At 39.6% G+C, this 16,452-nt stretch overlaps 2 protein-coding genes across 2 annotated transcripts; both read left to right on the forward strand.

The window, feature by feature from the left end:
- Nucleotides 1-3,583: 3,583 nt before the first annotated feature.
- RTN2 (reticulon 2) lies at nt 3,584-11,582 on the forward strand (the record flags this gene model as incomplete). Its single annotated transcript, XM_075186168.1, has 6 exons — nt 3,584-3,867; nt 4,474-4,612; nt 5,390-5,459; nt 8,496-8,542; nt 9,048-9,106; nt 11,271-11,582. Coding segments are annotated over 6 exons (642 nt in total), but the record flags the coding sequence as incomplete, so codon positions are not given.
- LOC142100850 (uncharacterized) lies at nt 5,469-8,490 on the forward strand (the record flags this gene model as incomplete). The annotated part of the gene is made up of 1 exon (XM_075184704.1): nt 5,469-8,490. A coding segment is annotated over exon 1 (1,731 nt), but the record flags the coding sequence as incomplete, so codon positions are not given.
- Nucleotides 11,583-16,452: the final 4,870 nt, after the last annotated feature.

Below are 16,452 nucleotides of genomic sequence, written 5' to 3' on the forward strand. Positions count from 1 at the left end.
TACAGTAATAATCACCATCCTCATCTCTAACAGTAATAATCACCATCCTCATCTCTTACAGTAATAATCACCATCCTCATCTCTTACAGTAATAATCACCATCCTCATCTCTACAGTAATAATCACCATCCTCATCTCTAACAGTAATAATCACCATCCTCATCTCTTACAGTAATAATCATCCTCATCTCTTACAGTAATAATCACCATCCTCATCTCTTACAGTAATAATCACCATCCTCATCTCTTACAGTAATAATCACCATCCTCATCTCTAACAGTAATAATCATCATCCTCATCTCTTACAGTAATAATCACCATCCTCATCTCTTACAGTAATAATCACCATCCTCATCTCTACAGTAATAATCACCATCCTCATCTCTAACAGTAATAATCACCATCCTCATCTCTTACAGTAATAATCACCATCCTCATCTCTAACAGTAATAATCACCATCCTCATCTCTTACAGTAATAATCATCATCCTCATCTCTTACAGTAATAATCACCATCCTCATCTCTTACAGTAATAATCACCATCCTCATCTCTTACAGTAATAATCACCATCCTCATCTCTAACAGTAATAATCACCATCCTCATCTCTTACAGTAATAATCACCATCCTCATCTCTACAGTAATAATCACCATCCTCATCTCTAACAGTAATAATCACCATCCTCATCTCTTACTACAATAATAATCACCATCCTCATCTCTTACAGTAATAATCATCATCCTCATCTCTAACAGTAATAATCACCATCCTCATCTCTTACAGTAATAATCACCATCCTCATCTCTAACAGTAATAATCATCATCCTCATCTCTTACAGTAATAATCATCATCCTCATCTCTTACAGTAATAATCACCATCCTCATCTCTTACAGTAATAATCACCATCCTCATCTCTTACAGTAATAATCACCATCCTCATCTCTTACAGTAATAATCACCATCCTCATCTCTACAGTAATAATCACCATCCTCATCTCTAACAGTAATAATCACCATCCTCATCTCTTACAGTAATAATCACCATCCTCATCTCTACAGTAATAATCACCATCCTCATCTCTAACAGTAATAATCACCATCCTCATCTCTTACAGTAATAATCACCATCCTCATCTCTTACTACAATAATAATCACCATCCTCATCTCTTACAGTAATAATCATCATCCTCATCTCTAACTGTAATAATCACCATCCTCATCTCTAACAGTAATAATCACCATCTTCATCTCTTACTACAATAATAATCACCATCCTCATCTCTTACAGTAATAATCATCATCCTCATCTCTAACAGTAATAATCACCATCCTCATCTCTTACAGTAATAATCACCATCCTCATCTCTAACAGTAATAATCATCATCCTCATCTCTTACAGTAATAATCATCATCCTCATCTCTTACAGTAATAATCACCATCCTCATCTCTTACAGTAATAATCACCATCCTCATCTCTTACAGTAATAATCACCATCCTCATCTCTACAGTAATAATCACCATCCTCATCTCTAACAGTAATAATCACCATCCTCATCTCTACAGTAATAATCACCATCCTCATCTCTACAGTAATAATCACCATCCTCATCTCTAACAGTAATAATCACCATCCTCATCTCTTACAGTAATAATCACCATCCTCATCTCTACAGTAATAATCACCATCCTCATCTCTTACAGTAATAATCACCATCCTCATCTCTTACAGTAATAATCACCATCCTCATCTCTTACAGTAATAATCACCATCCTCATCTCTACAGTAATAATCACCATCCTCATCTCTTACAGTAATAATCACCATCCTCATCTCTTACAGTAATAATCACCATCCTCATCTCTAACAGTAATAATCATCATCCTCATCTCTTACAGTAATAATCACCATCCTCATCTCTTACAGTAATAATCACCATCCTCATCTCTACAGTAATAATCACCATCCTCATCTCTAACAGTAATAATCACCATCCTCATCTCTTACAGTAATAATCACCATCCTCATCTCTAACAGTAATAATCACCATCCTCATCTCTTACAGTAATAATCATCATCCTCATCTCTTACAGTAATAATCACCATCCTCATCTCTTACAGTAATAATCACCATCCTCATCTCTTACAGTAATAATCACCATCCTCATCTCTAACAGTAATAATCACCATCCTCATCTCTTACAGTAATAATCACCATCCTCATCTCTACAGTAATAATCACCATCCTCATCTCTAACAGTAATAATCACCATCCTCATCTCTTACTACAATAATAATCACCATCCTCATCTCTTACAGTAATAATCATCATCCTCATCTCTAACAGTAATAATCACCATCCTCATCTCTTACAGTAATAATCACCATCCTCATCTCTAACAGTAATAATCATCATCCTCATCTCTTACAGTAATAATCATCATCCTCATCTCTTACAGTAATAATCACCATCCTCATCTCTTACAGTAATAATCACCATCCTCATCTCTACAGTAATAATCACCATCCTCATCTCTAACAGTAATAATCACCATCCTCATCTCTTACAGTAATAATCACCATCCTCATCTCTACAGTAATAATCACCATCCTCATCTCTAACAGTAATAATCACCATCCTCATCTCTTACAGTAATAATCACCATCCTCATCTCTTACTACAATAATAATCACCATCCTCATCTCTTACAGTAATAATCATCATCCTCATCTCTAACTGTAATAATCACCATCCTCATCTCTAACAGTAATAATCACCATCCTCATCTCTTACTACAATAATAATCACCATCCTCATCTCTTACAGTAATAATCATCATCCTCATCTCTAACAGTAATAATCACCATCCTCATCTCTTACAGTAATAATCACCATCCTCATCTCTAACAGTAATAATCATCATCCTCATCTCTTACAGTAATAATCATCATCCTCATCTCTTACAGTAATAATCACCATCCTCATCTCTTACAGTAATAATCACCATCCTCATCTCTTACAGTAATAATCACCATCCTCATCTCTTACAGTAATAATCACCATCCTCATCTCTACAGTAATAATCACCATCCTCATCTCTAACAGTAATAATCACCATCCTCATCTCTACAGTAATAATCACCATCCTCATCTCTACAGTAATAATCACCATCCTCATCTCTAACAGTAATAATCACCATCCTCATCTCTTACAGTAATAATCACCATCCTCATCTCTACAGTAATAATCACCATCCTCATCTCTTACAGTAATAATCACCATCCTCATCTCTTACAGTAATAATCACCATCCTCATCTCTTACAGTAATAATCACCATCCTCATCTCTACAGTAATAATCACCATCCTCATCTCTAACAGTAATAATCACCATCCTCATCTCTTACAGTAATAATCACCATCCTCATCTCTTACAGTAATAATCACCATCCTCATCTCTTACAGTAATAATCACCATCCTCATCTCTAACAGTAATAATCACCATCCTCATCTCTTACAGTAATAATCACCATCCTCAGCTGCTCCTACTTAATGATACAATGTTCCTCTCTGGTGGTGCCCGGTGCTGATCTTCTCTCTTTCTTCTGTTTTACCCTCTAACTTTCTCCCTTTTCTCTCCTCTCTCTCAGTCACGGAGCTCCTGTATTGGAGAGACATTGCACTCTCTGCCGGCTGTCTCACCGGACTCACCCTGTGCCTGCTGTCTCTCATTCAGTTCAGCGTGATCAGTGTCACCTCGTACGCCTGTCTCCTTGTCCTAATTGCAACGCTTACAATCTGGGTTTACAGTAAACTGCTGCACACACTCAAGAAAGGAGATGGAGCTAATCCCTTCCAGTAAGTGGCAGCACCAGGTGTGGGTGATATTTACTGGCCAAGCACCAAATAGGTCCAACATCACCTGACATGTTGTCCTACATCATCATTGTGCCCAACCAAGGTCTAGTGATCTAAAAATTGTTCTAGGATGGGCAGAGAATTGTTGCTCGCGTGGGCAGAGAATTGTTGCTCGGGTGGGCAGAGAATTGTTGCTCGGGTGGGCAAAGTACTGCTGCTCGGGTGGGCAGAGTACTGTTGCTCGGGTGGGCAGAGAATTGTTGCTCGGGTGGGCAGAGAATTGTTGCTCGGGTGGGCAAAGTACTGTTGCTCGGGTGGGCAGAGAATTGTTGCTCGGGTGGGTAGAGCATTGTTGCTCGGGTGGGCAGAGTACTTTTGCTCGGGTGGGCAGAGAATTGTTGCTCGGGTGGGCAAAGTACTGTTGCTCGGGTGGGCAGAGTATTGTTACTCGGGTGGGCAGAGTATTGTTGTTTGGGTGGGCAGAGTACTTTTGCTCGGGTGGGCAGAGAATTGTTGCTCGGGTGGGCAGAGTACTGTTGCTCGGGTGGGCAGAGTATTGTTGTTTGGGTGGGCAGAGTATTCTACCAATGTTTCCACTCTCCTCAGGAAGTACCTGGACACGGAGCCCATACTCCCGGAACAGCAGGTAGAAGCGGTCACCGCCCGCCTTGTGATCCTATCCCTTAGCGTACTGTCCACGCTCCGCCGCCTCTTCCTGGTGCAGGACACAAAGGAGTCACTAAAGGTAACACAATGTCACACAGCTGTACATTATATAATGTGGCAGTTATACAAGACTGCTGCAAGGATATAAATGTATCTAATCGTTAGTGTGTTGCACATGTAACACGTGATGTACATGTAACACGTGATGTACACGTTACTTACACACCGAACCTGTCACCTGATTCTATAGCGCTGATTATAATAACTAGCTATATACCTAATGCCAGGGGCACATCATGCAAATTAGAGGGAGGAGACTGAGCATCTCGCTAGTCGCTGCTGATGATGTAATACAGATGAGAGGAATTAAGTTGTGTTTTTATTAAACAACCTTCTATACTAATATTCATTTCATGTTCTACTTTTCAACAATGGAGTTTTATAAACTCGTCACCGCTGTTCCAAAATAAAATAAGCCACGTGGTAATGTCCCTGATTGGCCCATCCCACACCGCCACACCCACATCAGCCACACCCCCATCTATAGGACACGCACTCGGGAAGATGACTAAATATTGGGGGGGAAAATAAAAAAACGGGGGGCCGTCCACAGCAACCAATCAGATTCTAACTCGTTATTTTAGTATAGAGAAAGAAAGTAGATTTCTGATTAGTTATTATGAGAACACCGCTAGTGTCAGCAGCTTCTCCCACTACTAGAATGTTGCTGACTCCGCCTACTCCCATCATTTACATACAGCGATGCCGCCATCTGTAGGAGGATGCTCCGCCCCCTTTCTCTCTCGCAAGTTCAGATCAACAAGGTTTAATGTTTCTTTCCTTCTTGTCTCTGCAGTTCTTAGTCCTTCTCTACCTCTTAACGTACGTTGGAGCTGTGGTCAACGGGCTGACTCTGCTGCTCCTGGGTAAGTGCTGTTAGTGATTATAGGAGCCGTTACCACTGATCAGCGCTGACCCCAATCCTGCCTCTGAGATCTCTGGGATCATATAGGACATGTGAGGCTCTTAGTTCTATCTCAGTCAGGTGACTAGATGTTATAATCAAGGAGGGGGTCCACATCGGGACACCTCGCCCTATATAATGCCCCTTGTGTTGTAGTTAGGTTACCTTAGCGTCTATAGAATGCTGGAGGACCCAAGACTTGATTGTTGGAGGACTGGAGCGAGGATGTAATTGTGGTGGGTATTAGAGGCAACGCGTGATTGGCTGGTGGGATATTGTACCAGTGTAGATATTACAGTGGGTACCACAACCTAATGCAGAAGAATAGACTATTACGTGGCCATTATGCCAGTCACACTGTAGACATGCGTGTTCTTATGATTGTACCCTCAGACCTGTATCACAGATAACCGTCCTGCGTAGTGTCACATGTCCGTCTTACTGACATGGATAAAGAGGGGAACAGAAAAGTAACAGAATAGTATGTACTATACCCAAAAACAGAACAAAAGAACATATATACAAATAAACACATATAACTGTCAGAGAGCGGCGTCCATCTTTTCTTGGATTCCCCCCATATGATTGTACAAGGTCTTCACTTCTTACTAGATTGAGCAGACATCGTGTATGGTGCAAACTTTCCATATTGTGATCGCCATGTCCGGGATGGGGGAATATAATCACTATTATCATTTGTTATTACTCAGCGCTAGCTGACATCGATCTCTGCCCCACTGCAGCTTGCACTCTATATTCCCTACCACACACATTGAGAAAGCCAATTATTCTTCCATTATGTCTTTGTACTGTGTGGAGAAACCCAAAGAAACACGGGGAGAACATACAAACTCCACACAGAATGAACATTGCACATGAATCCATAGCGGCAATGCTGACCACTGTGCGAACCTATATACAATACTAACCACTGTGCCACCCTATATAATGCTAACCACTGTGCCACCCTATATAATACTAACCACTGTGCCACCCTATATAATACTAACCACTGTGCCACCCTATATAATACTAACTACTGTGCCACCCTATATAATACTAACCACTGTGCCACCCTATATAATACTAACCACTGTGCCACCCTATATAATACTAACCACTGTGCCATCATGCATCAACACCTTTGTGTGATCTCGCCCTTCCTGTGTGCAGCTAAACTGACTACTGACCTGGTCAATGTGTCAAACAAACATATCAGCATCTGAGAAGCCATCTTTCCTTGTGTACCAGGCAGTATTGACATGGCTGTAGGGAGTATTAATGTAGGGAGTATTAATGTAGGGAGTATTGATGTGCCTGCAGGGAGTATTAATATAGGGAGTATTGACGTGGTTGTAGGGAGTATTAATGCAGGGAGTATTGACGTGGCTGTAGGTAGTATTAATGTAGGGAGTATCAATGTGGCTGTCGGGAGCATTAATGTAGGGAGCATAGACGTGTCTGTAAGGAGTATTAATGTCGGGAGTATTGATATGGCTGTAGGGAGTATTAATGTAGGGAGTATTGACATGACTGTAGGGAGTATTGACGTGGCTGTAGGGAGTATTACCATGACTGTAGGAAGTATTAATGTAGGGAGTATCGATGTGGCTGTCGAGAGTATTCATGTAGGGAGTATCAACGTGGCTGTTGGGAGTATTAATGTAGGGAGTATAGAGGTATATGTAAGGAGTATTAATGTCAGGAGTATTGAAGTGGCTGTAGGGAGTATTAATGTAGGGAGTATTGACGTGGCTGTAGGGAGTATTAATGTAGGGAGTACTGACGTGGCTGTAAGGAATATTAATGTAGAGAGTATTGACGTGGCTGTAGGGAGTATTAATGTAGGGAGTATTGAGGTGGCTGTTGGGAGTATTAATGTAGGGAGCATCGACGTGGCTGTTTTGAGTATTGCTCTGGCTGTTGGGAGCATTAATGTAGGGAGTATGAATGTAGGGAGTATTGATGTGCCTGCAGGGAGTATTAATATAGGGAGTGTTGACGTGGTTGTAGGGAGTATTAATGTAAGGAGTATTGCTGTTGCTGTCGGGAGTATTAATGTAACGAGCATTGACGTGACTGTAGAGAGTATTGACGTGGCTGTAGGGAGTATTAATGTAGGGAGTATTGACATGACTGTAGGAAGTATTAATGTAGGGAGTATCAACGTGGCTGTGGGGAGTATTCATGTAGGGAGTATCGACGTGGCTGTTGGGAGTATTAATGTAGTGAGCATAGACATGTCTGTAAGGAGTAGTAATGTCGGGAGTATTGACGTGGCTGTAGGGAGTATTGACGTGACTGTTGGGAGTATTGATGTGGCTGTAGGAAGTATTAATGTAGGGAGTATTACCATGACTGTAGGAAGTATTAATGTAGGGAGAATCGATGTGGCTGTCGAGAGTATTCATGTAGGGAGTATCAATGTGGCTGTTGGGAGTATTAATGTAGGGAGTATAGAGGTTTCTGTAAGGAGTATTAATGTCGGGAGTATTGACATGGCTGTAAGGAATATTAATGTAGAGAGTATTGACGTGGCTGTAGGGAGTATTAATGTAGTGAGTATTGACATGGCTGTTGGGAGTATCGACGTGGCTGTTGGGAGTATTGCTGTGGTTGTCGGGAGTATTAATGTAGGGAGTATTGACGTGGCTGTTGGGAGTATTGCTGTGGTTGTTGGGAGTATTAATGTAGGGAGTAATGACGTGGCTGTTGGGAGTATTGCTGTGGCTGTCGGGAGTATTAATGTAGGGAGTATTGAAGTGAATGTTGGGAGTATTGACATGGCTGTAGGGAGTATTAATGTAGGGAGTATTGAAGTGACTGTAGGAAGTATTAATGTAGGGAGTATTGAAGTGACTGTAGGAAGTATTAATGTAGGGAGTATTGATGTGGTTGTAGGGCGTATTAATATAGGGAGTATTGATGTGACGGCAGAGAGTATTAATTATCTCTCCGACAATATATTTATATACAGTTCAACTTTTCTCTCTTACAGGTATAATTGGAGTATTCACATTTCCTGTCATGTACAAACAGAACCAGGTGAGTGATATTACACCTAGCTACATATAGATACAGTATATACATATATAGACAGTAAATCTCTATAGATACTGTAGGTACATATAGATACAGTATATACAGATATAGACAGTAAAACCCTATAGATGCAGTAGGTACATATAGATACAGTATATACAGATATAGACAGTAAAACCCTATAGATGCAGTAGGTACATATAGATACAGTAGGTACATATATATACAGGGGTGTGGTAGCCATCTAATCACCCCCCAGTGTGCCCCTAAGAGCACAAGTTACCACCAGGGGAGGGTAACAATCATATTAGACTAATCTCACATAAAGGGGATTCTCTAAAGGTAGAGGCAGTAAATTGGGGACAAAAGTGCGGTTTACTTTGTAGAATCAGTGGAATCCCCCAGTTCATCTGTTACTATGAACATAATATTTCCCATATTACCAACCACCAGGTCATAGTTTTCCCGTATTCCGAGACCCCTCCTAATTGTTCTCCTCCCCCCGCAGGTGCTGGTCGATCGTTATATCTCATTTGTCACCAGTCGGATGGCAGCGATTAGAGCCAAGTAAGAAATTGCTGATCTATCAGTGATTGTGAAAACCATTATTATTATAACCCAGACGTCATCTAGGGAGACACACGTGGAGTCACCAGTATATAATAATAAGAGAATGAATATGGTAGTAAAGGACTGTATGTACGTCGTATTTGTATGAATGCAGTTCTCTGCTCCTGCCACCAGATGTCGCCTGTTCACTACTATTATCCCCGGATTACGTCTCAGGGTGACTTTATTACTGTACTCAGAAATCCTTTACTACTATATAATACTTATTATAGCTGCAACTTATTTATGAGTCGTGGCCAGAATCACAGGGGACAAATCAAAGTGCATCTGGCTCCAACCACTGCCAGTATATGGGGCGGTATAGAATTCACTTATGGAAGATACTACTAGTGCTCAGCTTCTCTGCAGCATTATTACCTCTTTATTTATAGAGTGCAACATATTACACAGCGCTGTACAGTGAGGGGATCGTGACACAAATTATATACAATGACACGAACCAGAAGGTAAAGATGGCCCTGCCAGAGGAGCTTACAATCTAATAACAGTTGATTGTGTCTCAGCGTGATCAGTAGTCAGCAGACCCATAGTAATGAGTGGGGGCCAGCGGCGCATTCTGCACAGCGCTCAATTCATGGAATCCTGATCCACTCGCTCCCTTTGAAACACTCAGAATCCTCTAACGCCAACGCTGGACCCCACCCAGAGTATATATAAAACACACATCAGCCGCTCACTCCGGGTATATTCATATAGACAATCACAGTACAAGAATTTCTAATAATCAATGAGATAAGAGAACTATAGCTGGTCTTGTGAGGCGGTAACTGTGTTATCCAGAGTCCAACCACCAGTCCGTTCACATTCTGCTTTTCTGAATCTGCTCTGTCTATCCCCATTTATGTCGTATATGAAACATGAGCATCGTCGCGTCTGTCCATATTACGTGTGCGTCTAGAAGTTACGGTGCAGAACCTCCTGAGTACCCAAAATATTCCCATTATGTCTGGGGAGCAACCCGATACACCACCCCCCACACCGACACTATCCTCTCATTTCAGTGATCACATCCTGCAATTTAAAGCTCACTTATGCATAATTTAATTTATACAGGGTGTCATGCAAAATGGCATTTGCGCTGTTGCTTTGTAGCAGTATCCTAAGTGACCTATACAGGCCACCATTACTACAGTGTGAACATACTGGGTCTGATTCATTAAGACACGTATCTGCTGATGCTGAGCGTATCGTACATGAAATCACTCTGCGCATACCCAGATCCAGAACATACAGCAGTAGCGCAGGTCTGTCCGCTGGGTCTTCGTGAATTAAGGACACTTACTACACTCTGCAATTTCAGGAAGTGAACAGGACGGGAAGGGACGTTTTGCCGTAATCAATGTACAGTAAGAACCTGCCAAACTCAAGCGCACACAGTAGCGTCCCAATCCAGCTCTTGTCGTCTCAAAGTTACTTGTTTTTCTACCGTATCTCTTGCTCCAGTTACAGGTCTGGTGTAAGTGCTGAGTACTAGTGATGACGGCTGTGTATACAGCTATAACATGTGTTTGTATCAGGAACAACTGTAAAAATGTATTTTACGCCCAGTAGACATTAATAACATCCTAATAAATATATTTCATGGGGTAAAAATAAATAAAAAATTCCATTTTTTTGTACTGTTTGATCATTAATGCCAATGTAATAACAGGTGACATTAATTCAGTTATTATATTTTTCCACTACATTCTTTGGCAATTTATAATTTATAAAATTCCTGCTCCTGAATCTTCAGTACATGTATCTTGAGATCTGGGGGTAAATGTATCAAGCTGAGAGTTTTCCAGCGGGTTTGAAAAGCCAATCAGATTCTAGCTGTCATTTACTTAGTGCATTCTACAAAATGACAGCTAGAATCTGATTGGTTGCTATAGGCAACATCTCTATTTTTCAAACCCGCTGGAAAACTCTCAGCTTGATACATTTACCCCCCTGCTCTTTGTTGAACCCAGCACTGGGCGGAGTCCATTTACGTACGTTTTATACCAAACACGGGCTGCACTCAGTGTGTTTTGATGAATCGGCCACAGTGTATTATTTGTGCACAATTTCATTTACCTTTATACAGTATATTACAAATGTCTTTACGTTTTTCCTTTAGATTTCGAGCTCAGCTTAGAAAACAAGGATCCAAAAAAGACTAAATAAAATCCAGATGTTTTCTGAGCCTGATCCTCCTTCCAGTATTAGGACAAGCAGCGGATTTATAATGGTCATTACGTCTCTCACTGTCCATCCGCAACTGTCTCCAGGACACACAATCCTCCAGGTTTCTTCCATGAAACGGTGTACGAATAGAAAGATCACACTAACGTTACAAATTGTTGAATTAATAAAATAAATCACACAATTCTTATTTGATAATTCAGTTCTCTGGATTATATTGACAATAAATGTTGTTTGTTTTTTTAAATTCTTCTGCATTATACATTTTTATTGGATCCTGCGGCAATATAATAAGTTTTCTTACCAATGTTATCATTTTGTGTTGTTATTTAAATGACTAACTTGTCTTTTAGATATTTTTGCATCTACTTCAACAATATCAATAAAATATATTGAATAATGATGACAAAAGTAGACAGAGACCAATTGTGTTAATGTCGAAGCTGAATATTATAGTATAAGCTGAGATGTCTTTTATTTGGACTAATCGTTCTAAATCTCAGAATAAGCTTTGGACAGATCCTCTCACTAATTACTGATAATCGGCCACAAGGGACAACCGATAATACAATCTACCTCCATAGATAAACTCATATAGAGACCGAATGATGTTTTTAATGACGCCTTTGGCTCAGCTCATATCCTATTGCGTCCAGTGATTTCCCTTTTAGTGTCTGTAAAGATTTACCAAAACAACAAGTTGCTGCACTTGTTACATTGTATCAGATACATTATATTGCTGTATATATGTAATATTGTTGCATGTGCGGTGAGACAGGATGGACCTCCTATGCCACCTGTCCGTGTGTTACTGGGGACCAGCTGGGGTTGCCTTGACACCATCCCAAATTGCACCCTCTAATTGCAGCAGGAGGGGCTTCCTGCTGCCACCACTGGACTCCTTTGCAGCACCTGGAACCGCATCCTTCTGGGTAACTGATGCTGCTAATGTACCCCCTCACTGGGCACCTGGTTCGTATCCCTGACCTCTTGCCTTCAGATCAGGGTACTGTGAATGGTTCCCCCCCTGGCCTATCACACTGGCCAGAACTGCCGTAGCGGGCAGAGCGTTGGTACTGGGTGCTGGGTCCAACCTCAGAACAAACGGCTAACAGATTAGATTGGGTCTAATCTGTAGGGTACAGAAATTGCTGCAGGTAAGTAGGCGTAAAAGTAGGATCTTGAAGCAGTGATGTTTATTAGCTCAAGTGTCCTAACATGGACAGTTACACACTAGTTTGAGGTACCAGTGATTTCCAGAGTATAAATGGTATAATGATACTACATGGCCAAACAGAGCTCCTTTTATACAGATTATGAAACAAATCCTGGCAGGGGATAAACCAACCCCCTGATCCGACCAGGCACCGAAGCATCTGATATCACATCAGATAATGTAACATCAGGATGTGATATTTCTCTAGATGTGGAGTTAACGCAATTTAACTTACAAAAATCACAGCAATCTGTGATATCCTAAATTACTTGTATCCTGAGTCTACATTGTTCAGACAGGTTCCTGACTCTCTAACAAGACGTGACAACTGGTTACGACCCCCTAAGCATATGTTTGTGACTTCTGCGATTAAAAGACTTACTTAGCATTTCCTGCTTTCAGCAAAACAGACTTCCTCTAACCTGGCATAATACATTAGAAAGTAATACATTTCCCATACCGAAATACAATATAAAAGAATATCAGTGTGTTTGTAGTGATATACAGCAGTGCACTGCACCCTTAATTATAATACCTATCTGCAATGAGTTATTCATCCGCATCCGGTTTTGGCATCCTGTGATGGGGAATATTACATTGTATCAGATACATTATATTGCTGGATATACAGTAATTAGAGGGGTACACATACTTTTGGCAATGTAATGTATATGTAGTAGTAGTAGTAGTTATTTGCTGTGTTCAATACAGAATATATTAAATAGCAAGGTCAGGCAGGGAGGCAGCTGCCTACAGCACACAGATAGCTGATTAGACATTAGCACAGGTCCAGCAGATAACTATCCACTCACTGCTGACTCAGGAGCTGGATGCACACAGACATTGCTGTTATTTTAGCCTCTCGTTGAACTCAGGGAGCTGAGGCTAATTTAAAGGTATTTTTATGCAGTTTTCTTGTGGGAGTTATTCACATTCATGTATTAGGAACTATTCAATATTTTTTTTACTTCTAGAAAACAGGAAAAAACACATATCTCAGCTAATAAGGATAATTCCCCTTTTCCTGCACAGAAGAGTCACTTTTCTAGAAGGCTGAGTGATAAGAGCTCTATATATCTATGTATGTGTCTCTCTCTCTCTCTCTCTCTCTCTATATATATATATATATATATATATATATATATATATTCACTACTGTGTAAGGGTTTTAGGCTGGTGTAGAAAGAGTGCTGCAAAGTAAAGTGAGGTGTTCATAGCATATTTTTCTCAATTAACAAAACAATATGCAAAGTAAATGAACAGAAGATAAATCTAACTCATATCAATATTTGATGAGACCACCCTGTTGCTTTCAAACAGCATCAATCCTTCTAGGGACACTTGCACACAGTTTTGAAGGAACCCGGAAGGGAGGTTGTTCCAAACATCTTGGAGAACTAACCACAGACCTTCTGTGGATGTAGCTTGGTCAAATCTTCTGTCTCTTCATGTAATCCCAGACAGACTGGATGATGCTGAGATCAGGGCTCTGTGGAGGCCATATCATCACTTCCAGGACTCCTTGTTCTTCTTTACGATGACGATAGCTCTTAATGACATTGGCTGTATGTTTGGAGACCTTGTCCTGTTGCAGACTAAATTTGGAGCCAATCAGACGCCTCCCTGGTGCTATTACATGATGGATAAGTACCTGCCTGTATTTCTCCGCATTGAGGACACCACTAATTGCGACCAAATCCCCAACTCCATTTGCTGAAATGTAGCCCCAAACTTACAAGGAGCCTCCACCATGCTTCACTGTATCCTGCAGACCCTCATTATTGTACCGCTCTCCAGCCCTTTGTCTTAGAACTGGAAAAAAAACAATGGGACCCAGGTACACCCATGAAGTCTGGGCAGAAGTGGTCTTCATGGAAGAATTGCAGCCAAAAAGCCTTTGATGTGGAAACAAGGCCAAGTGTGGCTGGATCACTTATAAATAACTTATTGTATAAACATATTTAAATTATTAACGCAGTGTGCCAATTTATATCATTGCAAATGTACTGATTTTTGATACTGTGTATTAGAAATTTACCGATTTCTGAGGTATTGATTTCTGAGACAGTATATCATGTTTGGGTTTTGTAACTTTTCTAGAGGAAATCCAAAGTAGGCATATGTGTTGAGGGGATGTGTTTTTACAACTGACTGGAGACAGGTAATCTCATGTTAATTAGACCTTTGCATCACTGAGTGACCAAAAAGTCTACTGAGCCTGAAAGCACTGAGAGGGGTAATTAGACTTGTTGGTAGACAAGTGTGTAAGACTCAGGATGCAAGTGATCACAGATTAATGTGAATTTTACAAGTTAAATGTGTTAAAAGCAAGTTTACAGAAAATGTTATATCCTGATGGTTAACATTCAATATAAAACCTTAGACGTTGTGGTGCTGCTAGCAGCAATGTAACAAGGTGTTAAACCCCTGCAGGCTGATTTATGTACAGGCTTCATGAAGCACCTGGATTGGTTAGAGGGGCAGGAGGCTGGATTACCTCCTGCCAGGGTATCTGTGTAAATCTGTATAAAAAGCGGACTGTTTGACCATGTGATTATATCATCTGTAACTTCTGAGATCACTAGTACCACAAACTAGTGGGTAACTGTTCTTATTAGGACACTTGAGCTAATAAACATCACTGCTTCAAGACCCTGCTTTGAAATTCCTGTAAAATATACTCCTAATAAATAGTAATAACATACATTAGAGTTTAGCTTTGTACCCAGGTAACATCACAATAAACTCAGTGAAACATAAAATATTAAATATTGTCAGAAAACTGTCCCATCCATCTGTTGACCGATTACTGACCACAGCATGAGAAATTGTGTCACACGATAATCTAACAATCTATAAATATATACTCACACTCTTTATACAAAGGCTGGAGGGCGTCAACTCCCAAAGAAAGAAACACTTCTCTCTGTATCCGTAACACTTTATCTTTATGTACATAAAAAAAGGGTGTATACACAAGTCCAGATCTCTATATATATTAACCCAGTATATAAATATATAACCTGATGTCTATATATTAACCCAGGATACAGATCAACTGAGAATAGAGCAAGGAAGGTATCTATCTATCTATCTCATATCTATCTATCTATATATCTATCTATCTATCTATCTGTCTATCTCATATCTATCTATCTATATATCTATCTGTCTATCTCATATCTATCTATCTATATATCTATCTATCTGTCTATCTCATATCTATCTATATATCTATCTATCTCATATCTATCAATCTATCTATCTATCTCATATCTATCTATCTATCTATCTCATATCTATCTATTTATCTGTCTATCTCATATCTATCTATCTTATATCTATCTATCTCCATATCTATCTACCTATCTATATCATATCTAACTATCTATCTATTTATCAATCTATCTCATATCTATCTATCTATCTATCTATCTGTCTAACTCATATCTATCTATCTACCTATCTATATCATATCTAACTATCTATCCATCTATATATCTATCTATCTCATATCTATCAATCTATCTCATATCTACCTATCTTCTATCTATCTATCTATCTATCTATCTATCGATCTATCTACCTATGTATATCATATCTAACTATTTATCTATCTATCTATCTATCTCATATCTATCTATCTTGTATCTATCTATCTACCTCATATCTATCTATCTAGTTATCTAATACCTATCTCATTTCTATCTATCTATCTAATATCTATCTATCTTTCTATCTATCTCATATTTATCTATCTATCTAATATCTATCTATCTATATTTCTATCTCATATCTATCTATCTCATATCTATTTATCTAATATCTATCTCATATCTATCTATCTATTTATCTCATATCTATCTATCTATATATCTCATATCTATCTATCTATCTATCT

The sequence above is a fragment of the Mixophyes fleayi genome, chromosome 9 (genome assembly GCF_038048845.1).
Source record: "Mixophyes fleayi isolate aMixFle1 chromosome 9, aMixFle1.hap1, whole genome shotgun sequence".
Classification (NCBI taxonomy): domain Eukaryota; kingdom Metazoa; phylum Chordata; class Amphibia; order Anura; family Limnodynastidae; genus Mixophyes; species Mixophyes fleayi.